Below are 27,149 nucleotides of genomic sequence, written 5' to 3' on the forward strand. Positions count from 1 at the left end.
GTCCATTAACCTAAAGATAATTTATGAATAAACTCTGATGTTCTCCCACATTGTAAATCTGGTATTTTCTTCATTGTAATAAAAAATATCATGCTGTAGTAACTAATTCTTGCCCCATACCCTTTTTCTCCCCTTTAGAAAAATTGGAAGCTCAACCACCCACCCCAGGACAGCTGAGATATGGTAATGGTTCTATACTTGTTAAATATATGTTCATCTATCTTTTGGCCTTGAAATAACTGTATCATTCACTGATAGCACAGAAGAGTCAGTAAATTAAATCTTTCCAGATAGAATGGATTATCCTGTTCATTATACAAAGCACGAAGTTTATAAACTTGGCTAAGGATGTAACACAATATTGTAAAATGTCTAATATTGTTAAAAATATCTAATATTATTAAAATATTGTTGCCATTTAGAAATAGAATTATTTTTATGATAAAAGTTTTCTTAATTTCCAGGAAAAATGATGTATTTACTTTAGTTTGAATTTAAGTTGGGTAAATGCAGAACTAGAATTTGTAGACCCAAGGCTAGATAGAACTGTTCTCTGGTGGAGAAAATGCTTCTGGCTGGCTGTTTGTAAGAATGAAAAAAGTAAAGTTTATTTAAAACTGCCTGAAGAAGGACCTTATTACAATGCTGCTAGTGTTCTTTCTTTTCTCTATTGTGATAGGAATAAATATTCAAGAATAAATAAATGTTCAAGAATATACCAAAATAATGTAAAACAAGTTTGGATGTTATTATAAAGATGGAAGAAGTGAATTATTTAACAGTATAGTGAATTAGAGTAGGTTGTAAATTAAAGCTAAATATGAAACGTGATTTGCTAACAGCTGCCAATTTATAGAATAGTGTTTCTGAGAGTAAATTTGAAGAAGCCACAAATTGGTAGGAGATCATTCCATACTAGAGAGCAAATTTATATAATTTTTTAAAAAGCCTAATGGCCAGTTATTTTTTCTCTGACAGGTAGAATGTAATTTATATTAGAAATTAGTAACTTTCCTCAAATACCAAAACAATTTAAGAATTCTTTAAGACTTCTCTTCCTGGTTAATTTGTTATGGTTCTCCCACCTTAGATTCATACAATCTATAGTTTCTAATACTATATACTATTATCATTTTTTTGTAGGTGATATTGAAATTTACTGTTTATATGGCTGTGTTATCATACCTAAACCCCTTTAGGGCTGGGAACCAAGTCTTATTTATCTTTGTATCTCAGGTGCCCAGTGGAGTGCCCTGTACATGTTTATTGAACTTTTTGAAAAACTTTATTTTTTCCTTTTAGTTAAAATAAAATTTAATTTTTAGGACATAGTTATATAGGTATAAACACTAAAAACATATATCTTATAGTTCAAAGTGATTATTATAACAGAGTGCCTTGGTTTTACTGACCAAGTAAAAATTGCTAAGATAGCAATTACTGTAATCTTAATTTAATGGCCTTATCACCTAATTTTAAGATATTTGTAACTGGCCAATTTTAGAGATGTTGTTAAGTGAATCCCAAAATGCTAATTAATCCTAACCAGTTTCATCATTATTTTTCTGTACTTAAGTAGCTTTCTCTTCACTGTAAATGTTTTATTTAGTGAATTTTTAGAATTTCATTATACTCTTTTAACCTGTTAAATTTGTAATCTGTATTGGTTCTGGAAGCCGCTTTTCATAAAATTTTGAGTGTTCAGTAAATAACCAGATTTAGGCAATAAGTTAAAAAACTAAGGCTAGACTCTTTAATTGAAAAAAAAATCCCATTTTGTTAATGTTCCACTTGATTTTTACCACTTTTAGTAACTTAAGTAATATTCTTTGTAATTAAAAATGTCCTTGATCTTGGACATTCTTACTTAAAAACAAGAAGAAATTTTAAATGACCTATTTTATACCTATTATGTACTGGTTTATATAATATTGTATAGCTATAATAATATTGAATATAATAGTATTCTTATACTGTATATAGTATTGTCCCGTGGTCTTGGTCATTTATAGAGGTTGAGGGTACAAGTGCTTTTTTTTGAGTGCTTATTAGCCTTCCCTGCTAGGTACAGAGCTCTATATAGTAATATCAAATTTTTATAACTTCTGGATTATATTTCAATTATACTTTCTGTGGCAATAACTGCATTAAAAGAAAAAAAGACTCTAAAAATTAGTAAACACATATAACCAGTTGGTTTAAGGGATTTTTTTTTGGATGTAGTATAAAACTCAGCATTTTAATGTTTGTTGAAAAAAGGTCTCAGTTGAACAGATATTCAGTATACCTTGGCAATTTTATAGCTTAATTAGAATAAAGTCTTTTACCTATTCCCAGCTTTTAATCTGTTTCACAGTCTGCCTTCAATTCTCTCAATCTGGAATTCTCTTCCTTTCCAGGTTAGTGGTCTTCAGCTTAATGAAATAATATTTTTTGAGCATCCACCACGCCCTTGATATTCTGCTGAAGATGTAAATATGAAAGAAATGAGAATAAATGTATAAGAATATGTAGGTATTAGTTCTTCCTACTTTTTTTTTTTTTTTTTTTTTAGATGGAGTCTTGCTCTGTCGCCAGGCTGGAGTGCAGTGGCACAATCTCGACTCACTGCGACCTCTGCTGCCTGGGTTCAGGTGATTCTCCTGCCTCAGCCTCCCAAGTAGCTGGGACTACAGGCATGCGCCACCACACTCAGCTAATTTTTGTATTTTTAGTAGTGATGGGGTTTCACCATGTTGGCCAGGATGGTCTTGATCTCTTGACCTCATGATCCGCCTGCCTCGGCCTCCCAAAATGCTGGGATTACTGGCGTGACCTAGTTACACTTCCAATATCTCAGATCATTGAATTTATATACCCAATAGATGAAGTAAGGTGTGTTTTTGGTAGCAAGAGGTGAAGTTACAGTTTGATTTAAATCAAATATTGGTTGTTTATAATTTGCAATGGCATTTAGGAATATTGATGAATTTTGAGGGGAGAAAAAGACTGCACATAGATGAGGTAATAAAGATGAGATAATCACCTTTTTCTAACATTTCTTTAAAAAAATTAGTGAGTAAAAGCACCCAAATAGCTTTTCTGACATTTGATTTAGAACATTTTCATTATTTCTAATACAGAAATCAATTTTATAGTATCAGACTTTAGTCATAAGAGAAAAAGAGATTGATGTCAGTAGCAATCAGGTAAAACGTGGTACTCATATATGTTTACTAATTTGTTCTCTTAATTGTATGTATATATTTGTGTGTGTGTGTGTGTGTGTGTTACCAGCAAGAAAACACAAAAGCCTAACACAGTTATTTTTACATGTTTTATATTTTTTCTGGTTTGTTTTGTTTTTTCCCAATATAGTTTCTACTTGTAGCAGTAGCAGCGTCTATTGGCTCTGGAAAATGAGAATCAAATTCTAGAGATTATCAAGTCTGTTTAGGATACTTTGATCATATCATCTGTTTTTGTTATTCTAAGTTAATAGAAATCTTAAAATATATTTTTCTGTTTTTGATGTTTTTCAGTATTCATCCACAATGCGATACCTTTCATAGGGTTTGGCTTTTTGGATAATGCAATTATGATTGTTGCTGTAAGTTCTTTCTCTCACTGCTTCTATTTTGAGTTCATAAATTAATGTGGTCTACATTTTCCTAATAATTTCTCTATTGTGGTTATAAAGTTTTAATATAATGAACAAGAATATTTTTTACTATATCTCAGACTATAGCTCAATTTTAAGGCATTATATTTATTAATCATTAAGACTTTAGGTAAAGCATTTAGACAAATAGACTTGGTAGAGCATTTAGACAGAACATTTAAGGCCTATATTATCCTATTCTAATTTCAACATTCTTAATAAAGAAAAATAATATGTAAAATGTTCTGATGTTCTTTAGTGGTATTGGCAATTATCATCACATATATAGGTAACTATTTGATTTAGTTCCTTGTTCAATTTTCCAATGTGAAAATGTTTTAAAGCATGTTTTGATACATAGTCTAGCCTTCAGTCTAGCCATTGTTTAAAGTTTCAATTCTGTTAAGTGACTATATCTCCCTTTTGCCTTGTTCCATTGTAGTGTTAAAAAAAATTCACCTTTGCTGTGGTATTTTAATGCAAGGGTGCTCCTTAAAAATGTTTAATCTCAGAGATGGCTGACTTACCTTCCTTACTACTATATAAGGCCTTTTGTTAATGGATATCAATATTGGGTTCATATTCTAAAGTCAGAAATAGATCCATGAGTAAAATGCAAGTCTTCAAAAACTGCCCAGTGCTCTGTTTTCAAGAACATACCAAGTGTTAGCTACAGCTTATGAATTTGTCATAATGGGATTTTCATTACATTTAGATTTGATGTACATTAATTGTTTGAATAATCTAGCCAACTCAGATTTTAGTAGTTTCCAAGAAGGCAGTGTGGTTCTAAATAGTTGAATAAGTTTCTCACATTCACAGATACATAAATTGGCCAATTTTATTCTTATATACGTATTATGAAAATGCCATAATCAGTCAAAAAACTATTCATTTTCTTATTTTGTCCAAGTAAAATAGATTGATCACAGTCCAGTTAATATGTCAGTTATCAACTTCTAATACATATTTTTAGAATACCTTATGTGAAATCATTCTTTTCAGATATTAGCATTAGATTGAAGGTAATAGATCTTCAATACATTTAGTGGGAGGAGAAAAAAATATCATGTACTTTGAATACCAGTTTATGAATTCCCAGTTGGGGTCTTTATTTAAACTCGTTTGAGAAAATCAAAGTGCCTCACAACTAGAAACTTTTCTCATTTAGGACTTAGATAGTTTGCTGTCAGCTTCACTGACTCTAACTTTTAAAAACATTTTGTAAATGATAGCTAAAGTGTAGGAGACTATGAAAAAGTAGAATGACCTTAGGATTGTTGAATGTGAGGCAAATACATATGAGAGATGCAGGTTTTCTTTTTGGTGTTTTGGAGATCACGTGTACTACAAATGGACATAAATAGAAGATTTAGTTTCAAAGTAGGAATTTTAAAAGTAATTTATGTTGTATAGATTATAACATTTATGTAAACATGGTTTATTCAAGAATGGTTTTGTTTGCTATGTAGTCTAGCCTTATGTCCAGATTGATGGGAATCAGCTACCAAACCAAACACCCACATTCTAGAGTCAAATTATTGTAGTAATTTGTAGTTCACTATTTGGTGTTCCCCAGGTGTGTGCCTCATTATTAGTATAACTAAGAGTACACTATTTTTCCAGGCCTGAGTTGGCTGACTCCAAATTAGTAATACTTGTTATTCTGTTTATATTGAAATCCAGTTTCAGGGGCTTATCAACCATTTTGTTTATTTTTTCTTAATTTTTTTCCCCAGCACATCTAGAACACAGAAAATCAGTTTTTTATTTAAATAATACTGAAATAAATGTTTAAGCCACTGACTTCAGTACCTGGTTAAGAGTAGTAGGTATGGCAAAAATATTATCCTGTGATAGTTGCAAACTAATTCAGAGACAATAAAATTTTCCAGTGAGGCTTTGTAATATAGAATGCTGAGACTAAAACATATAAATAATGTAACTGTAGAATCTATGAAAGGTGAAATAAGTGATTATTATCTTAAGAATGTTTTTCATCTTTTAATTAAAAAATACTGATCAACCCCTCTCATTGTGGGATAGCTATAACTGTTTTAAAATAGTAAGTTGAGATAGTTGATTCTTCTTTTTTTTCACACATAGATGTTTGATGTTTTCCTCCTTCCTGTTAGGTGTACTGTCCCACCCTAGTTGTACTCGTAAAAACAAATTCCTCTGTAAACTCTTGTAATAGAGTTTATCTTGGTTGGTATTCATATTAAGCCTTTTGTTTCATAGTTTAAAAAATATTTTTATGTTATTGGATTGCTTTTTATAACATACTTTAGGGTTAGTTTTGGGTTACTTTACTAGCAGTTTAATTGGATAGAATTTGTTAGAATTCTAGAGTAGATTCATTGTATTAAGGATAATGAACCAGGTATAACTTTAAGACAACCATTAGTATTCGGTTTATTTATAATTTCTACCTCACCTATTAACACAAAATTTGATGTTACTATGGGACACAGTAAAGAAGTGGATAGTCCATTGCCCCCAAAGCACCTTTGACTTCATATGGGGCTTTTCCTGCTGTTAGAAGGATCTTAGCTGTATTACATTCAACCAAATGATTAAGCACTTAACTATTTTTTAAATATATGTATTGCAAAGAGATTCTTCTTTGGCCACTGCCAGCGATTCATTGCTGTTAAAGATGCCATATTTATTTATTAGACTGTTGTTATCAGGTGCCTCTCTTCTATATTGGTGCTCCAGTTTTTTTGCATTCAGATAGGATGATACACATCTTTATTCTTTTTCTCTGCCTATTTTTACCTTTTCTTTTCTTCCTCTTTATTTCTTCTTCGAAATCTGTTTCTTGGGGTATATTTACAACCTTGTAATTTGAACTTTGTGCATCAGGACAAAAGACTTTTGAACTTGAATGCATCATCAGGCTGTTGAGTCCATATTCAGCAAGAATGATATCTTAAAGTGATGCAACCAAAAGCTCTAGGGGAAAGAAACTTGAGGAAAACTCTTTTCAGTTTTGTAAATAATTGATGAGTAATGCATTATTTCTACATAAAATATAGGGCATTTTTTCCCTCCACAAATATCATTGAGATTTGAAACATTTTTTAGAAATGTTCATGCATCAGTGTTCAAGAGAACTCTTGAAAATTAAGTCTTCTAATGGCAGCATTGCTCAAGGATTAGAATTGAATTAGCACAATAGATCCTAGGATTTCTTCTTTATTCTATTAGAATAGTTTAATCGTCTTCACTTCAGTTCCTACTCTCTAAAATGAAAGTAAAATGTGAGCCCCTCTTTTCTTCAAAGGAATGATGATATACATATAGAAAGTCTTAAACTCTGTCATTAAATTCAGTGGCGATACGATGGGGCTTTGTTTTGAGTGTAGATCTATTGTACTAAATGCCGTTGCTGCTTATAAATGATTGTACAGTTTCACTATTTAATGATTAAAGAGCTAAGTGTTATAAGGATAATTTTATAAACCCCAATTTCCCTAGAAACTGGTTTAGTCTCTTTTTAATCTTTTGATAGAGTGAATAACAGTAGTATAGATGTATAGTTCAGAATTTAAAATTAATGTGAGTTGGTCTTGTTTTCAAAGAGCTTTAAAGCATTTTTCTCTGTGGTAGAAAAATAGAAATTCTAGATTTTTAATGATGAACTATATTTCTACATGTGTTGCTAATTTTATTTTTATAAACCTAATTTGAATGAATGAAATGTTATGTTATTTCTGTATGAATGCATATATTTAATAATTTAATGAATTACTACATTATATGTGCATATATGATGTATGTAATTTTGCAGCACTAACATGTTGGTTTAACTATTATCTCTGTTTTTATTAATGCTTTGCTATTCTTTTATAGTCACTTCAGCTTTAATTTTTAAGATTAATTTTTTATCATATTTCAGGGAACCCATATTGAAATGTCTATTGGAATTATTTTGGGAATTTCAACTATGGCAGGTATTTAACAATAGTAAATGTTATTATTTCATTGTCTGTACATTTATAAAACATTTCAGTAGATTAAGTTTCGAAGAGGGTAATTTATTTGAATGAGTTTACTCATTGAGATATCTGTTTTCTTCATCGTATTCTTCTGATTCTTAGTTTTGTATATGTAGTACTTTTTCTGAAAATTTTAGGTACTTTATATTATTAGTTATTGGATAACAATACTCTGCTATATTGATTTCATTAAGACAAGATTTTCTGGCAATTCAGTGTTACCCCTAAACATTTCTACCCTTATTTATTTATTTACAGAGTCTCACTCTGCCACCCAGGCTGGAGTGCAGTGGTGCGATCTCAGCTCACTGCAACCTCCACCTCCCAGGTTCAAGTGATTCTCCTGCATCAGCCTCATGAGTAGCTGGGACTGCAGGCGCCCACCATCCTGCCTGGCTAATTTTTGTATTTTTAGTAGAGACGGGGTTTCACCATGTTGGCCAGGATGGTCTTGAATGCCTGACCTTGTGATCCGCCCACGTCAGCCTCCCAAAGTGCTGGGATTACAGGTGTGAGCCACCGTGCCCAGCCTATTATTTATTTATTTTTGAGTTGGGTAGATTTTTTTTTTTTCTTGAGTTGGGTAGAAAAAATCAAAGAAGGAAATACAGGATTAAACATCTGTCTTCTCTGTCCCATTTACCACTCTGTTTTTCATGGAGGTAAAATTTGGGAAGAGTTCTATGTTGTATTTATTGTAGAAAGCATTAGGTAAATGAGTTAATGAAAGAAATATTTTTTTTCTCCTTGACTTTCTTGAATTTCATAGCTGTACATGCAGCTTTACCAATTCCTTTAAATATTATATGAAAGATACTACAAAATATTGTACAATTAATATTGAAACCAAATGGAAATTGGCTGCCATAACAGAAAAAAACCTACTACTTAATGGAGGTAGAATATTATAATTTCAAAATTGTGTTCTATTCAAAACCTTGAGAGTAAGAGCTGTCCAATGAGTTACTTTGAATATAGTTGCTTTAGTTTGAGAAATGTGAGAACTCTTCCAAGATCAGTGCTTTGTTGATTACAGAGTGACATAATTATTCTTCTTTTATGTAACAGTTCATTTGTTTATTTTTCAAATTTTTAGCTGCTGCTTTGGGAAATCTTGTGTCAGATCTAGCTGGACTTGGGTAGGTTCATTCACTTATTCATTTGTATATTCTGTACTTGCTGTCTTTCTGTTCCCCACTCTTCTTTAATTGAGAAGCGTAACAAAGGGATATTTAATTTTTCTTTGTTTTCTAGAATTAAAATTTTGAATTTACTTCTTCTAAACTAATAGTACTAAATCTTTGGTATCCATCAAATATAGATGCCTGGGTGATATCCTAGTTATACATTATTAGTATCTCTGGAGAGGGAACCCTGGCATTTGTGTTTAGTAATTTTCATGAGTGGTTCTGATGTATGCAAAAGTTTATTCTAAATCTACCATAATGTAAGCAAAATGGAATTTGTGTTTACGGAAGTATTTATATGTATTTTGTAGACATCTCTAAGGGTAAGGCAGGATTAAAAGCAAGAACCTCTCTCATTATTCCACCTCACCCTACTCCCACAAAACCCAAAGAGAAAGGATATGGCTCAAATTTAAGGATAGTGATGACTATACATGTTTTTTAGAGGGGGGAGCTTTCAAAGGAAATAATGGCCAAAGCATATATGGGTTTGGCTATTTTTTGCTTTCTTTACTTTATGTGGCAGGAATAATGAAACAAACTAAGGACATCTATTTAGAAAAGGCCAACTTTCTCTCTCTCTTCACATTCTTGTTCCCAGTGGCAGATGGCCTGAGCTGCTTCCTGAGCTTGGGGAAGGCTGGGGGAGTATAAATTAGACTAAGTGGACATTATTATGATAAATATGTTCTCTCTTGCTGTGTCTTTGACTTTGTCTCTTCTTGGCTCATTTGAGTGTTACAGTTTCAGATTTGAATTTTTTCTTAGAAGTTTACATAGCCCTGTAATCTAGGCAAAGCAGCTTTATAAGTGATCTAACCTTAACCTTCTATGTTAGACTTCTGCACCAGAGTCTGGGGCCAAAGCCACTGTTAAAAAAAAAAAAAAAAAGTTTCTTTGCTTTAGAGCCATGGCAAGAATTTTATATTCTTGGAATTCCTGGCATAAATGCATCATGATATCATCTCTTAAACATTCTATTCCCAGTTTCCAACATTAAAGTAAATAATGAGAATATTACAGTCATTGTATAGCTTTCGGATATATTTAATAGAACCAAATGATCTAAGAGATTTTAAAGCCATTTAGCTATATATTGTATCATAAAACAATTATTTTTGTTTAGAGATGAAGATTTTTCTTGAAGTCTTTGTATTTAAAAACTATTTCTCTTCTCTCTTTTTTTGGGGGCGTATCATTAAACAACAAATACCACATTTTATGCATTCTCAGATGCATTTTTACATATCTGATATCAGGATCCATCTTATTGTTGGTAGTATACACAGTTTAATTAGCAATGTTTTTCTTACAGTTCATAAAGTAAGAGTATATCCAATAAATGATGGCAACTTAGAATTGATAAAATACTTGAGATTGGCCTGAAAGTTTAGGGGTTTTGTTAGTTTACCAGTCTGAGGAATTGTATTTGTTAGTTTACCAGTCTTTGGAAACTTTTGCTGTCTGATAAGTTACTAATTTGTATCATATGTTAAAGTGCTTTGCTTTGAGCTTGGAATAATTGCAGAAATTCTAATTATCTGTACAAATTGTTATATACCTTGAATTGTTTTTAAAAATAATAATAGAGAATAATTGCTCTAAGTCAATTAATTTTCCTTTGTGTTAAATATGTTAATAAGAAAATATTTTTAAACAATATATTTATATACAATAAAAATTAAAAGTTGTAAAGAATGTTTATGCCATTTCTAGAGTACCAAGTGCAAATGTAAAATTATCTTGCTTCTCCTTGTGGTAATTAGTTTACTATATGAGGACATTTGCATGTCTTTTTAAAAACTTACATTTTGTCCTCATTGTCTTTTGTTTTGTTTTGTTTGCTTTTGTAAAGGCTTTATTGAAACATAACTTATATATCATATTGTCTTGTTTCTTCAAAGACTTGCAGGCTATGTTGAAGCATTGGCTTCCAGGTTAGGTCTGTCAATTCCTGATCTCACACCAAAGCAAGTTGACATGTGGCAAACACGTCTTAGTACACATTTGGTAAGTAATTTACATGGTTTATGACAATGAATTAGGTAGCCAGAACAAGATACTGTATAGTTCAGGATCTTGAGAAATTTGAGACTAAAATGGGTTTGAATGGAGTTTTTAACAAAAATTGTCCAGACCTTGGCAGTTTTCAGAAGAACAGTAATTTGTGTTATTAACTCCTTATTTTTTGTAGGTATACTGAATTTTTAAAAAATATTTGTGCAATTCACTTAGAATTAGGGAGTATCTCTTATAGGTTGGGGTCCAAAGAACATAAATGAATAATAAACTGTGGTTATCCTTGAGGAACTTGTTTAGGTGAAAACCAAACATGTAAACAAATTATAATTTAGTATGACATATGCAGTAATGAATTATGTACAAGATATAACAATGATACAGGTAAGGGAATTAACACTGTGGGCAGTAACTTCTTTTGGTGGGGAGATTTCTTGGTGATTATTAGATCTAAGCTGATTTTTGAATTATTGATGAGACATTTACTAGATGAATAAGAGGAATTCCAAGAATACTGGCCAACAATTAGAAGAGGATGATAAAAAAGGGTATATTTAGGTAAATACATGAACCTATTTTAGGAATATAATATGTAGTAGCTATAGGTACAAGCAGCAGCAGAAGACAACATTGGAGAAGTCAGCGTGGATCAGACAGGAAAGGTATTGTATGTGAATGCTAAGGAGCTTCAGCCTCTTACCTAAGTGTTGGAGAGCCAGGGGAGTTTTAAATAAGAAGGAAACTGGATGGATCATGATGCCATCAATAAAATCAAGAAAAAAAGGAGGAGGAATAAGCTTGTAAGGGAAGATAATGAGTTCTATTTTGGACACATTGAATTTGAGATACTAGTAGGACATTCAAGTGGTGACACCTAGTAGGCATTTGGGTTAAAGTCAAGAGTTAGATAGGTCCGAGTTAGTGATAATGGGTATTGTCACTCATTCATTCAACAAATACTTATTGTTCACATATTATATGCCAAGTAGATATACAGGAGTTTTGAATACATTGGTTAACAAAATAAGATCTTATTTCTGATAGATCTTGCATTCAAGCAGTGGGGAGACAGACAATAAACAATCTGATAAATAAAAATATTTAGCATATTAGAAGTTTATATGTGTTACGAGAATAAGGGAAAACAGAGCGAAGTAGAAGAGGCTGGGAGTGCTAGGATAGAAGCAGACTGCAATATTCAATAGGAGAGTCACTGTAGGCCTCACTGAAAAGGTAGGTGATTGTTAAAACCATGGGAGAAGATGAACTTTCATAGGAGAGTGGTTCTCAAAATGTGGTGCCAGCATCAGCAGGATCAACATTAACTGGTAACTTCTTAGAAATGCAAACACACAGTCTTCATCTTAGACCTATCTATTATTGTGTAAAAAATTATTGCAGCTGGATGGGGTTGCTCATGCCTGTAATCCCTGCACTTTGGAAGGCTGAGGCAGGTGGATCACCTGAGGTCAGGAGTTCGAGACCAGTCTGACCAAGGTAGTGAAACCCTATCTCTACTGAAAATACAAAAATTAGCTGGGCGTGGTGGCCAGGTGTCTGTAATCCCAGCTTACTTGGGAGGCTGAAGCAGGAGAATTGCTTGAATTTGGGAGGCGGAGGTTGCAGTGAGCCGAGATCAAGCCATTGCACTCCAGCCTGGGTGACAGAGTGAGACTCCATCTCACCAAAAAAAAAAAAAAAACAAAAAACAAAAAACACATACAAATTCAGCAGCTTAAAACAACATATATTTGTTATCTCTCATTTTCTGTGGGTCAGATCAGGAATAGCTTAAATGGGTCCTCTGGAAGACTGCAATCATGTCCAGCTAGGACTTGGTTCCTGTCTAGAAGCTCAACTGGTGATGAATCCACTTCCAGGTTCACCCAGGTCTTTGGCAAAATTAATTTTTTTGTGGCTGTGAGGGACCCAACCTCTGTTTTGCTGTTGCACTCTCATGTCCTAGAGGCCTCCCTCCATCTAGAGCAGGCTTGTGCAGCCTGCTTTTGGTAATCCAAAAGTTTACCAAAAATTGGTAAACTTTCTTAAAACATAATGAGATTTTTTTCTGTGATTTTTTTTTTTTAAGCTATCGTTAGTGTTAGTGTATTTTATGTGTGGCCCAAGAAAATTCTTCTTCCAATGTGGCCCAGGGAAGCCAAAAAATTGGACACCCCGATCTACGGGTCACCTGCAGTTCCTTGCCATGGGGCCCTCTCAGTAGACCCTCTCACAACATGGCAGCCTGCATCTTCAGAGCCAGCAAGGGAGAAAGAAAATGAGTCTGCTGGCAGGATGGCAAGATGGAGCCTTATGTAATGTAATGTAATCGCAGGAGTAACACCCCATCACCTTTCCTATTATTCAAAGCAAGTTAGAGCATCCTGCCCATGCTCAAGGGGAGGAGACTATGCAAAGACTTAAATATCAGAAGGAAGATATCATGAAGGCCACCTTAAAATCTGCCTGCTACAGATTCACAAAATGAAAAATTCTGGAGACAGAACCCAGCAATTTGTGTTTTAATTCTGCTGTACATTAAAATTTGAGAAGTGTTGTTCCAGAGAAAATGTGCAAAATTAAAGAACCCTAGAAAATACCTAAGAGCTCATGGTCTTATGGGAGCTTTCAAGGAAGAAGTTTCAAGAAGCAGTGAATGATAATTAATTCAATTAATTCCTCTTGATATAAAGAAATCAAGTAAAATTTCTGAAAATTTTTTTTTGTTTTTTGTTTTTGGATTTGGTATGTAGTTGCTCATTGATAATCATTTCTGAGCAATTTCTATGGACTAATGGAAGAAGAAAAATCAAATGACAATGGATTGAAACACTAATGGGAGCTGAAGAAGAGTAAAATACAAAATTAATGTTAAATTAGATGGAATTTATTTTAATGAAGATATTAAATGTTTTGGAAGTAAACAGAATTTTTACCTGCAAAATATTCATACAGAGTATAAAAACATACACATAGGTAAAAATTAAATTCATCACTAATCACTTTAAATCACTTTAAATCTGCAATAATTACTACCCTTTAAAATATGAGTAGTAGAAGGATCACAAGTATAGCAGGGAAGTGTTTGGTTTTCAATCAAAATGTAGGAAGAGTGTGGAGAAACAAAATGAGGACCTATTTGCTTGTTGTAATTTTTACTTTATAAAGGTTGAAAAGTCTTTTAAGAAAGTGGAATGTTAATTTTGGGCTTTTCCTTTTAGTTTACATGTGTCCATATCTTACAATTTGTAAGTAAAGTGAGACTAGCCCCTGATACCAGCTGGAGTTTTGAGGGAATAAGGATTTTCTAACATTCTAGCAATTTGTCTTAAAAATTTTAGCATTAAAGTTGGGATCAGAAGTTTATTTTTCTGGGGCATAATAATTGTTTTCTTTCTATATTAAAAGTAGGTTCATTTTCTCTTCTCTATGACAAAAACATCTAAATTACTAAACTAGTGTTAATATATTGAGTGTGTGTGTGTCTGTGTGTGTATTACGGTAAAACCCCTCACTGGTTTATGGCAACAGTGATTCTGTTCCTTAGTTGTTGACTCTGCTTGTTTTATGTTAGAATCGAATCTTCTACTCTGTAACATAACATTTTGATTCTATACAGCCTGAAGTATTTGAAGTTAGTGATCAGCCTTCTACTCATGACAAAAGCTAACTCTGAAATTTACCCGTGATAGAATAAATACAAATACACCTGCAGGTTCCAGTTGACATAGGTGTATTTTAAAACGGCACTTGTAATTTGGTTGTTTGAAATTCAAAAAATATTTTCTTATAAAACAGTATTACAGATGGGACTCAAGTTCTACGATTAGCCCCAATGTGGTTAACTGTGGGGCGTAGAGTATTGTAAGACATAATAATAATGTGTAAATAAATGTTTTCACAATGAAAAAATTTGCTTCAGGTCCTGGATCAGGGAGTAAGAAAAGTGTATCACTTTTTTCTTCCTCACCACCCTATTGACGTTATATCTCTTGAGATAATTGGGTCAGAAATCACTGACTGGTATTCCTAAACTGAAGGGTGAGGAAAGCCTTGGTTGCAACAGGAATTCTAACAGAATGGGTGGGAAGTGAAAGTGGGGCCAAATTACAAGTGAGGTTTTAAAATACACCTATGTCAACTGGAACCTGCATGTGTATTTGTATTTATTCTATCACGGATAAATTTCAGAGTTAGCTTTTGTCATGTTATCTTCTGTATATGGGAAAGTCAGGAGTCTGAAATAGGATATAATGATTTCTCTGTGAATATATTCAAATGAGTAAATATGTTAAAGTAAAAAAACAAGAAGCTAAGGATTAAATTTATCAGCATGTGGAATGAAGAAAGTTTCTGCTTGTTAAAACTCCGCATGAGTGATACCTTTTAAAGTTTTGGCATAATGAAAATAACAGTTTTGACTATTAATATCAAGTATTGGTCATACTACTAATACCACTAACACCACCAAAACCCTCAAAATAACAAAGTTGAAAATTTTTACGCAAGCTATTGTCAAAATATTAATGTCTACTATTAAATTTGGTAGAAAAACTGTAGGATGTGGGCCTGGCGCAGTGGCTCACGCCTGTAATCCAAGCACTTTGGGAGGCCGAGAAGGGGGCGGATCACAAGGTCAGGAGATCGAGACTATCCTGGCTAACACGGTGAAACCCTGTCTCTATAGACTAAAAATACAAAAAATTAGCCGGGCGTGGTGGCGGGCGCCTGTGGTCCCAGCTACTCGGGAGGCTGAGGCAGGAGAATGACATAAACCTGGGAGGCAGAGCTTGCAGTGAGCCAAGATAGCGCCCCTGCACTCCAGCCTGGGCGACAGAGCCAGACTCGTCTCAAAAACAAAAACAAAAACAAAACCCGAAAAACTGTGGGATGTGATAGCTAAACAGACAATGTATAAGAGAAGACATTTCATTCAAGAACAAAGATTACGTAGCTATCATAGTATCTGTAATGTTTGATAGAACTTATTTTGTCTTTCCCTGTGTACCTAACTAGAAGTTCCTGGAGGAGAGAGACAGACGACGTAAGATTAGTCCATCTCCATGGTACACTCAAGTAGAGAGTTTGACACATAGTAGCTTCTCAATAAATATTTGTATGAGGAAATGAAACTTAATTGAAAAGTATATAAACTTGATAGTCATCATAGGAATGCAAATTTTGAAAACCATTTACAAAAATAAAAATTTTAAATTTTTATAATGATCTGGGTGTGGTGGCTCCCAGAGCCTGTAATCCCATTTGGGAGGCAAAGGTGGGAGGATCTCTTGAAGCCAGGAGTTCAAGATCAGCCTGAGCAACATAGGGAGACCCTAGCTCTACAAAATAATAATAATAATAATAATAATAATAAAAGTAACAAAATTATCTAGGCATAGTGGCATGTGTCTGTAGTTCTAGTTACTGGGGAGACTGAGTCAGGAGGCTCGCTTGAGCCAAAGAGTTCAGGAAGAGATCAGGAAGATGGCTTGGGCCAAGACTGCAGTGGGCTATGATCATGCCACTGCACTCCATCCTAGGTGACAGAGGGAGACCCTGTCTCTAAAATAAATTAATTAATTAAAATGAAATAAAATTTTTATAATGTAGGTGAGGTTGCAGGAAAATTGGTATGTATGTCTACATTTGTGTATACTGAACTTGGTATGTAAGTATATGCAGCTTTGTCAAGGATGGACAGCATGACAATCCTTCATGAAGATGCACAAATATTAATTCTGTTTGATTTTTAAATAAATCATTGGTGAAGAACTATACACGGAAATGCTCGTTGTTATTTCACTTATAATGTTGGAGAAGTACCAGTGGCTGTTGTGTAGATTTAAGTAGATTTAAGTAGAGATTTAAGTAGAATATGGACCCGTCAATTCAGTTGAACTTTAAGTTTAGCAGTTTGGAAAAGAGTTTGTAAGAAAATGTGTGGCTATGCAGGGGTATGGATTGAGGAAGAAAACAAAGCTATGTTTACGTAATGATTATATCTACATATAAGGTATACACAGGGATAAATATTGAAGAAGAATATATATGAAGGGTAGCAAATCCAAATATATTGAGAAGAGCTGGTGAGATTTTTTTCCTGCCTTCTTGTTATCAGAGATAAAGTAACTTTTTAAAAATGTTCTCTTTTGTTTCCTTAGGGCAAAGCTGTTGGGGTGACTATTGGCTGCATTCTAGGAATGTTTCCTTTAATTTTCTTTGGAGGAGGTGAAGAAGATGAAAAACTGGAAACGAAAAGTTAATCCTCTTAGAATACCTATAAAAAGATGTAAACTAATGTACCTCAGTAATTAAATATGCTGTCACAACATTTAGGAATTAAGACAGTAACAGTATAGATATGGGATCAAATAATTTAGCATGTATTATGGAAAACACTAACTTATTGTGGCTTGATCTTCTTAGGACATCTTTTTTAAAAAGCTGTTTAGTATCATTTTGTGTAAATTGTTGAAATGCTCTTTCATCAGTAGCAGTCAACATTTTATCTTTTCTTTCTTTTATATTCATAATGTTATTTAAGTGTCATTGATGTACTGTATTGACTTGGGGTTTGCTTATTTGTTACTTAACACGTGTACATGCATGAAAGCATTTTTCGTTGTTCCCTGATAGTTACATTTCAACCTGGGGATTTTTCCAAATTACTGAAGATGTTTAATATCAGTTAAAGATTTTTTTACCCTCTTTTTGGGAACATCAATTTTGTACTGTTACACAGTAAACATTTATAATCATATAATTTCAGTCATTTTCTTAACTCGCACATCTATTGAAAATGGATATAGATACAGATTTTAAGTATTGTAAGTATATATTACTTATTTTAATTTTCTGACTTTACTATTTTAAGGGCCAGAGGTTAATCAGAAAGAGCAATTATGTGGTCTCCCTGCTACGTGAAACCATATATACTAACAAGCATACTATTTTTAGTTGATTTTTTTTTAACCTTTAGTTTCCCAGTTTTGAATAATTACATGGTGGATTCCAACTTTTGAGGGGAAGAAAATGAGTATTTTAAAGTCTTTGAAATGGGGATTGTGGAATTAGATTGAACTAAGGGATTTAATGTGATGCTTGGAAATTAAGAGGCTAAAGCTTTTTTAAAAAAAAGGTAGAAAATAGGAACTGTCAAGAAGGTTTATGGTATAAATGGTGAAGTTGAAGTGATGTTTGAAAGGTTAATGAGATACAAATCGTATTATTTGGTAAGGTTTTTTTTTTTGTTTCCTCCAAAGATGTCATCTTCTCATCTGAATGGAATAAGTCTGAATACTCCGTACTCATACTCCTAATCTCATTATATCTTATTTAGTGAATTTTATTTATGAATAATTTCTTTTGAAGTGAAAACTAGATATTTAATATTTTGCTTTTTTGATACATAGTCCACTCAAAAATTACATGAGGAGAAATCCTTTTTCCCTTTGTTTTTCTTTTTTCTTCTTTTGTGGTATTTAAAGCGTATTTTAGGTTGAAGTTACTTATTTCTAGTCTTGTATATCTGACTTAAGTATAACCATGTAAGAATTATAAATTTTAGTTTTCTGAACCCTTAAACTTTTTTAGCATGTGGTCTGTTACACATACTAAAAAATTACTCTTACTTGTAACAGCGTAATTAAATACATCATGGAGGAGAGAAACTTAAATTAAAATTAAAATAATATTTTGGCTATTGAAGTTATTTGTGTTGCTAAATAGATGCAGAGGATTTACAGCAATTTTATTTTAAGGTTTTATTTATACATAATTACTTTGAACTCTTCAGAGGAGATACTGTTTCGCAAGGCAATTTGTCATAAATTCTCTCATGCACTTCAGAATGAATAAGTGCCATCCTTTAATCATAGACTTTGAGGGGAGAAAGCATAAAAATGTAGCGTATAATCTAAAACTAAATATATAACATGCACAAATAATATGACATTCTTACTGAATCAAATCATGATTCTAGAACTTGAGATCTTAAATCGAATTTCGGTTTGTATCTTCCATATAATATCCACACACAGATAACCACACAAAAAATCCTTTGTAAAATTTCAGATTGATAGGATTAGAGTGCTTAAATTTTTGGGGGGGAAAGGGTGGGAGGTAAAGTGTAAGTGCTTTCTTTTGTCCCTAACTTGTGTATTGATGGCAGTCCATTCTGTTTTCTAAAAATGTATTTTATTGTGGTGCTTAACTTCTTATTAATTAAATCCCAAATCAGAAACCTTGCCTGTGAGTTTAGAAAGGGCTTTTGATTATTGTTTTTTCTTTTTGCTCTTGAAAGTAATCCAGTCCCAGGGAATTATTGGTTTAACTGAACATCTCCAGAATTATTTAAGGTGTCAAATATATATAACCTTTACATTGAAAGATAATTTTAATTTATGGGCATAATAAAAATTTGAATCATTCAGGTAATTAATTTTCAAAAAATGGAGACCATTTGTCTTTAACTGAAGGTATATGTTTTTTAAGATCATAGTCTACACTAGTATGGTGCTTTGCACAAAGTGATTTCTGAAGAATGGTTCTTTTTAAGATAATGACTTCATGTGATCATTGTTTCATGTTACTTGCCACAAAGAACTTTAATTCAGGTTGAAACTGGAACTGTATGTTTCTCATATTAGCTACTTCTCTATTAGGAGCACAAGAACTATAGTTAAATGCAACATGAGCTACTTTAGTACTGTTTGTTTGAAATTTGTGTTGTCCATGTATTATGATTTATTAACTTGTTGATGCATGTAAATTGGGTGCATTTTGTTGCCATGTATGTTAAATGGTGACCAATGTTTTTACAAAGGAATTGAACAAAAAAAAGTATCTTTTAAGAAATTTGGAATGTGGTTTTGATTTTGAAATTTGATTTCTTACTAGAGGACCTTGGTATATTCTATTACTAAAACAAACAGGATTAATGAATACGGCTTTGTTATAAGGTGGCAGCAATGTCACTAAGACAGTGAATGGAACAATTTGCCACCTCCCTGGAATCTGCACCTGAGATACAACATTACAGAGCGTGAGTGAAGAGTGAGCCCGTAGAAAAGCTTTAGATAGACTCACATAAGTCACACTGATGGGTATTTACAGCAGAGATATCTAAGCTGTTTATGTAATAATGTCTCATTTATGCTTTTTCTCTAGAACATAAATTTTGAAGGTAATGGAAGTTTATCTTTTATACCAAAAGTTTGTATGAGCCATTTTGAAGTAATCTTTCTAATTTTAGAATTATATTTTCTCGCCATCTTAAGACAGTATATTAAATATAATATATAAGCATTATCTTTACGTACATTATTATTGTGTGGCAATGCAGTACCTTGAGAATCTAGTTTTTATAGTTTTCATTTTTCTCCTGATCTTGCTTCTGGCAACTTTTATCTCTCTAATCTGCTTTTTTTTCTCAGTTGTCTGGACTTAGAAACTAGTTAGCCTATCTTACCATAAATTATTTGTGAAATACTAAAAAATTGGCTTTGGATCCTGACTGAGATGATGATGATGATAGTGGTAGTAATAAGAATAATAGTTCCCTTTTATTAAATGCTTATTCCTTTATGCACTAGTAATTTACACACATGATTGCATTTAATCACCTTAATGACAACATGAAGTTGGGGCTATTACCATTATCATCTCTATTTTCTCATAGCTAAATTGAGGCATGAAGAGAGTTTGCCACCACGAATAAGTGGACTGGAATCCTATTTTGTCCAAGTATGAAGCCTGTCTTCTTAACTGCTGGGTAGTAGGGATATCAGTTGCATGGGCTTTGTAATGTCTGCTCTCTGCCTAGGTTCCTTTTTACCTCCAGGTTCATGGAGTCATTTTCTTATCTATAATTTAAGAGTATTGTGCTTACAATCTCAAGATTCATTTAAGAAATCTTGTGTTCTTTATTGCGTACTATGTGCTAGGAACTGTTCAAGGCACTGAGTGAACAACCAGAACATCTGTACCGAAGCTTATTCTTTTGGGGTGCGGGGGAGGGTAGTAATAGGGGAAGAGAACCCAGAAAAGCAAATACACTTTTTTTTTTTTTGAGATGGAGTCTTGCTGTCACCCAGGCTGGAGTACAGTGTTATGATCTTGGCTCACTGCAACCTCTGCTTCCTGTGTTCAAGTGATTCTCCTGCCTCAGCCTCCTGAGTAGCTGGGATTTCAGGCACATGCCACTGAGCCTAATTTGTTTGTATTTTTAATAGAGATGGGGTTTCACCATGTTGGCCAGGCCTCAGACTCCTGATCTCAGGTGATCCACCCGTCTCGGCCTCCCAAAGTGCTGGGATTACGGGCATGAGCCCCTGAACCCAGCCTGCAGATATACACTTAAATATTGTTTATGTCAGATGGTGGTAAGTTCTATAGAGATAAATGAAACAAGATAAAGAGGATAGAAAGTACCAGTGGTCACAAGTGAAGATGGTCAGTGAAGACCTGAAAGAAGCAAAGGCACAAACAGTGCAGATAGTCTGTGAAGAGAAAGTATCATGCTAGGTACTAGAAAGTTAGTGTTAAGAAAATCTCAGATACATTAAATATGTTCCACTTTGGAATGCATTGTAAAATGTTTTCTTTTTGTTTCATATGACTAATGTCTGGATTAAGCCTAAAGAGTAACAGTTAAATATTAAGATTAATACTTCTTGCATGTTTACTGACAGCAGTAGGTGGAAATGGCACAGAAGCATGGGGAAGCAACCCTAGAATTCACAAAAGTCTGTGGATACTCCCATCAGCAAAACATTTATAGTTGACCCTTGAACAATGCAGGGATTAGGGACACCAACCCCTGTGCAGTTGAAAATCTGAATACAACTTTTGACTCTTTCCAAATTTTACTTATAGCCTACTATTGGCTGGAAGCCTTTCTGATAACATAAACAGTAGATTAACACATATTTTGTCTATTACATGTATCATATATTGTATTAAGGTAGAAGAAAGAAAATGCTATTAAAATCATCAGGAAGAGAAAATACATTTACTCTTCATTAAGTGGAAGTGGATCATGATAAAAGTCTTCATCCTCCTTGTCTTCATTTGAGTAGGCTGAGGTGGAGGAGGAAAAGGAAGGATTGGTCTTGCTCTTAGCGGTAGCAGAGGTGGAAGGGGAAGCAGGAAAGGCAGGCACACTAGTTGTAATTATGAAAATGCATTGTAACTTCTGTCTGATGTTTTGCTTTTTTTCATTTCTCTAAAAATGTTTCTAAATGGTACTAATCCTTCTTCCACCATTTGCTTTAGTTTTAGTGCTTGTGTGGTAGAAGGGTCCATGTTGTAAAATCAGTCTTGAATAATCAACACAGATTGTCTAATGTTGATTTGTTTACTGGCACTGCTTCTAAATGTCTTCCTCCTCATTGTGTGGCACTGATTCAGAGGCACTCATCTCCAAAAGCTAAGCTTTTGAATTGCTTAGCTTTTGACTCACTCCAGGATTCAGATCTTGAAACGTTTTACCCTCTACCATTTTATTTATTTATTTGTTATTTATTTATTTATTTATTTAACATATCTACAACCTCTTTCACGATTTTCTTGATTGGCTCTGTTGTAAATTCTGTGAAGTCACACACAACATCTGGTTGTTTTCCTCAGCAGTAACTTATTATTTTGGGCTTGATGGCTTTCATGGCTTCTTCTGTAGTAACAATGGCATCATCAGTGGTGGAATCCTTCCAGACTTTGATGATGTTCTCTTTGTTAGAGTTTTCTTGGATGGCACTGATGGTTCTTTGCATAGAGTGCTGTGGGTAATGAGCCGTGAAGGTCCTTATGACCCCCTGATCTAGAAACTAAATTAAAGACATTATGTTTGGGGGCAAATAGATCACTTCGATGCCTTTAGCGTTGAACTCATGCAGTTCTGGGTGGGTGGCCGGGGCATTGTCCAGTATCAAAAGAACTTTAAAAGGCAGTCCTTTACTGGCAAGGTACTTCCTGACTTCAAAGACAAAACATCAATGGAGCCAACCCAGAAAAAGGGTTCTTGTTGTCCAGGCCTTCTTGTTATCCTGCCAGAAGACTGGCAGCCTGTGTTTAACTTTTCCCTTCAAGATTTAAGAGTTAACAGCTTTATAGATAAGTGCAGTCTTGACCATAAACTCAAAAGCATTAGCAAAAACCTATAGCATTAGCCTGTCCCTTTCTGCCTTAAATCCTGGTGCTCACTTCTCTTCTTTACTAATAAATGTACTTTGTGGCATATATATGTATATTTTTTCCAGAATAGGGCACTTTTGTCTGCCTTAAGAACCTGTTCTGGTAGATATCCTTTCTCCTCAGTGATTTTCTTAATGGCATCTGGGAACTCATCTGCTGCCTCTTGGTCATCAGGAGCAGCCTCTTCTGTTATCTTAACATTTTTAAAGCCAAACGTCTTTCTTTTTTTTTTTTTTTTTTTGAGACGGATCTTATCAAGCCATCCTTTGCTGGCATTAGTAACTTCTCTAGATTTTTTTAGAGATCCTTAGCCAGGATGGTCTCGATCTTGACCTCTTTTGCCTTAAATTGTCAGGCTTAATGCCCCACCATCCTTTGCTGGCATTAAATTCTCTAGATTTAGATCCTTCACCTTCCTTTTGCCTTAAATTGTCATATAATGACCACCTTTTCTCCAGTCATGTTAGAGCCTATAGGTATGTCTTTCTTATAGCAATACTGCGCCCACATAAAAGTTGCATTTTCAATATGAGATAAAAAGGTATATCATAAAAAGTACAAGGTTTGCTGGTATAGATGCAGTAAAGGCTTCATAAATTTTCTTAATTTTATTAACAGTGGTCCTTATGCTAGATTCATTTGTCTTGAAGGATGAGCATCTACAGCTGCAGACCAGTACCCATCAAGCAATTTAACTTTTTCTTGTAATGTCATGACTTTGCTCCTTGGGAGCCCTTCCAGCGTCACTAGTGGGACTAGTGTTGTATGGGTCCCATGGTATTATTGCAAGGTTTATGGTTGTGCTAAACATGATGAAAAATAACTGAGAACCATGAGAGATCACTTTTTACTACGATACACGATTTACTGGAGAGAGGAACTGCCCATGTGGAGATGATAAACATCACATGGCATTTTAAGTGAATATGAGCTCACAGCAATAGCAACAGGAGGTAGCTCTGAAATTATAGTAGTAGTGCAGTATGTACTATAGTTAATCTTTTTCAGTTGTAATTTAGTACTACATCTTTGTTTGTCTCAACTGTAAATGGCTCCAATGTAGTCTGTGTATGCATAAGTTTTGATAAATTTTAACTTTTTTTTGGTTTTTTTTGAGATGGAGTCTCGCTCTGTTGTCCAGGCTGGAGTGGTACAGTGGCACCATCCCGGCTCACGGCAACCACTGTCTTCCGGGTTCAAGTGATTCTCCTGCCTCAGCCTCCCATGTAGTTGGGATTACAGGCATGCATCACCATGCCCAGCTAAGTTTTGTATTTTTAGTAGAAACGGGGTTTCACTGTGTTGGCCAGGCTGCTCTTGAACTCCTGACCTCAGGTGATCTGCCCACCTCGGCCTCCCAAAGTGTTGGGATTACAGGCATGAGCCACTGCGCCCAGCCAATTTTAACTTTTTATAATAGATTTGTACATATTTATGGTAGTAAATGATAAAATAGACTAGTGTCTACATATATTTTATGCATTAATGACACATCATTTTCTTAGTTTTTCAATATTTCTAAGCTACATGGTGCATCTGTAAGTTTTTTAAATTATTGTAAATCTCAAAAAAATTTTTCAATATATTTATCAAGAAAATGCATATAAGCGGACCTATGCAGTTCAAACCCGTGTTCAAGAATCAGCCTCTACGACTTCCAGTGTCATTTTGCACCGTTTCTGCAGTTTATCACATTTTGCTTCAGGCAGATTTGGTAAATCTTCAATGATAGTTCTCTAGGCCACTGTTCTGTAACATGAGCAAATGCTTAATGGGAAATATAATATGTATATACATTCCCTGCCTACCAATTATCAAAGAAACAAATACTCCTCAGTTTGACTTGACTTCATAAATAAACTTGTGTTGGGTTAATGGAGTTAATGGTTACTTTACTTTCTGCTGAATCTGTTCTCTAACCTTTTGCCCTAAGGATAATTAATATTAAGTATATTAATCTACAGTTTTTAGAATCTGTCTGCCCCCTTTCTTCTTAACATGATATTGTTTACTGAACTCTGGGCTTAATACTTTTACTGTTCTCATATTTTATAAACAGAACAGTTTTGTGGTTATACTTCAAATTCTTTCAATATCATAAATCAATTATTTTAAACGTTTTGTCCTTAAGATCTTAACATTTAAGAACTTAGCACTCAAGAACTTAATGCTCTGGAAAAATATTGATGTCCCCAAAGGGTGTTTTCTTTTTCTTGCTTTTAAAAAAGTTCGTATAAATTTAAGGGGTACAAGTGCAGTTTTGTTATGTGAGTATATTGCAATAGTGGTGAAGCCCGGGCTTTTAGTGTAACCATTACCTGATTAGTCTACATTGTACTCATCAAGTAATTTCTCATCCCTTATATGCCTGCCTCCCACCATCCCACCCTTCCGAGTCTCCAGTGTTCATCATAGGTGTACACTCTATGTCCGTGTGTACACCTTAGTTAGCTCCCACTTACAAGTGAGGACATACGGTTTTGACTTTCTGTTTCTGAGATGTTTCACTTAAGATAATGACCTCCAGCTCCATCCATGTTGCTGCAAAAGATGTTTCATTTTATTTTATTTTATTTTTAATGTCTCACTCTGTCGACCAGGCCAGCTCCATCCATGCCTCAGCCTGCGAGTAGCAAAAGGCATGATTTTTTGTATTTTTTATCGGGGTTTTTTATGGCTGCCTCCCAAAGTGCTGGGATTACAGGCTTGAGCCACTGCGCCCGGCCAAAAGGCATGATTTTATTATCTTTTATGGCTGAATAGTATATCATATATATATATAAATGATCACACACACACTACATTTTCTTTATGCCGCTTCAGTTTGTGGACACTTAAGTCAATTCCCTATCTTTGCCATTGTGAATAGTGCTCCAATAGACATAAAAGTGTAGGTCTCTTTTTGATGTAATGATTTATTTTCCTTTGGGTATATACCCGTTACTGGGATTGCTGGATCAGATGGTAGTTCTGTTTTTTTTCCCAATTAACTTTTGTTTATGAAGGTTTATATTGACTATATCAGAAATGAAAACTGACAAATGTTAAAAATATATTTGCTAATCTATTTTAAACCAATTTCATGCTAACATTTTATGATAAGTATTTTTCAAAAATAATTTAGCGAGAAGAGCAGCATTGTTAATAACATTTTGCAAATCTTTTCAATGTCTGGCTTAATAGAAGACAGCTGGATTATCATACCTGTTTCTCCATTCAGTCTGATACGTTGTTTTGTTTGAAGTAAATGAAGAAATTCATCCTCATGCAGGTATTAAGTTGTAGACAGGAGGAATATTTTAATAGCCTAGGGTATAGATTTATTCTTGGACACTATACCAAAACTGAACAAGGGGTAGTAGCTAAAAGATTATTTACAATGTAGAATCTGAAGTCATATAAATGAGGCTTTGCATTGAATTTCATTAGACTCCAGTGGTCTACCTTGCACTTTGAGTGAAACTTTTTCCCACGAATAATTTTGTAAAATCATACATTTGGCCCATGGAAACTATTGATTCACTGAGTTATGCACATCTTCCAAATGTTAATATTTTGCCATATAAAATGTTTAAAAATCATGTTCACTATGACCAGCAATCTCATTTTAAAAAGCCTCTTAAATACTGAAAGGCCATCAAATTCAGATGGCAGATACACATTTTCCAAAATAATTTTCACTTAAAAGCTTAAAATTTATCATTGGCAACAAATACTGTTAGTTTTTCTTGAAGTGACAGTTCACTTTGTTCATGTTTGAGGAAATGTCTGTCAAATACCCACATCTGAATTGCCTCCAGACTCACGACTCAAAACGCCCTCACAAGTAGTTTTCCTCAAGACAACCATCATATTTTGGTATCCCCAGAAGTACTTCACATACACTTCTCATTTCTTCATACAGAAAATTTAAAAGACTTAAGAGTAAAGATTTAAAATAAGTAATTTTTACCGCTTTATTAAGGACGTTGGATGAAACCACCCCCTCCCCCAGCCCCCACCTACAGCTGCATGGCAACGAAGAATACAGTGACTACTCGTGCCTCGTTTCAAAGATGCTGGTGCTTTTACCCACAATTGTTTTTGCGCCATTGGTGAATGTGTCAC

The 27,149-nt window shown here is 33.9% G+C and overlaps 2 protein-coding genes across 19 annotated transcripts in view; one reads left to right on the forward strand and one right to left on the reverse strand.

Moving 5' to 3' along the window:
- TMEM65 (transmembrane protein 65) overlaps positions 1–19,097 on the forward strand; it is a 61,265-nt gene extending 42,168 nt beyond the window's left edge. For both annotated transcript variants that reach the window (XM_050801714.1, XM_050801715.1), the window contains 6 exons: positions 139–183; positions 3,522–3,589; positions 7,545–7,599; positions 8,741–8,783; positions 10,736–10,841; positions 17,012–19,097. In XM_050801714.1, coding sequence (XP_050657671.1) covers positions 139–183; positions 3,522–3,589; positions 7,545–7,599; positions 8,741–8,783; positions 10,736–10,841; positions 17,012–17,113 — 419 coding nt within the window. In that variant the 3' untranslated portion in view covers positions 17,114–19,097. The remainder of the gene's footprint in view (positions 1–138; positions 184–3,521; positions 3,590–7,544; positions 7,600–8,740; positions 8,784–10,735; positions 10,842–17,011) is intronic.
- Positions 1–27,149, reverse strand: part of NDUFB9 (NADH:ubiquinone oxidoreductase subunit B9) — a 576,062-nt gene that overhangs the window by 208,115 nt on the left and 340,798 nt on the right. The window contains exon 1 of one of the 17 annotated variants that reach the window (XM_050801742.1): positions 23,406–23,409. The exons of 15 other annotated variants lie outside the window; for them this stretch is intronic. The gene's annotated coding sequence lies outside the window, so the exon portion shown is untranslated. Of the gene's footprint in view, positions 1–22,659; positions 22,664–23,405; positions 23,410–27,149 lie in introns of those variants that run through there. One more of the 17 variants, XM_050801772.1, reaches the window with a different exon arrangement.

This window comes from Macaca thibetana, chromosome 8, assembly GCF_024542745.1.
Source record: "Macaca thibetana thibetana isolate TM-01 chromosome 8, ASM2454274v1, whole genome shotgun sequence".
NCBI classification, from domain to species: domain Eukaryota; kingdom Metazoa; phylum Chordata; class Mammalia; order Primates; family Cercopithecidae; genus Macaca; species Macaca thibetana.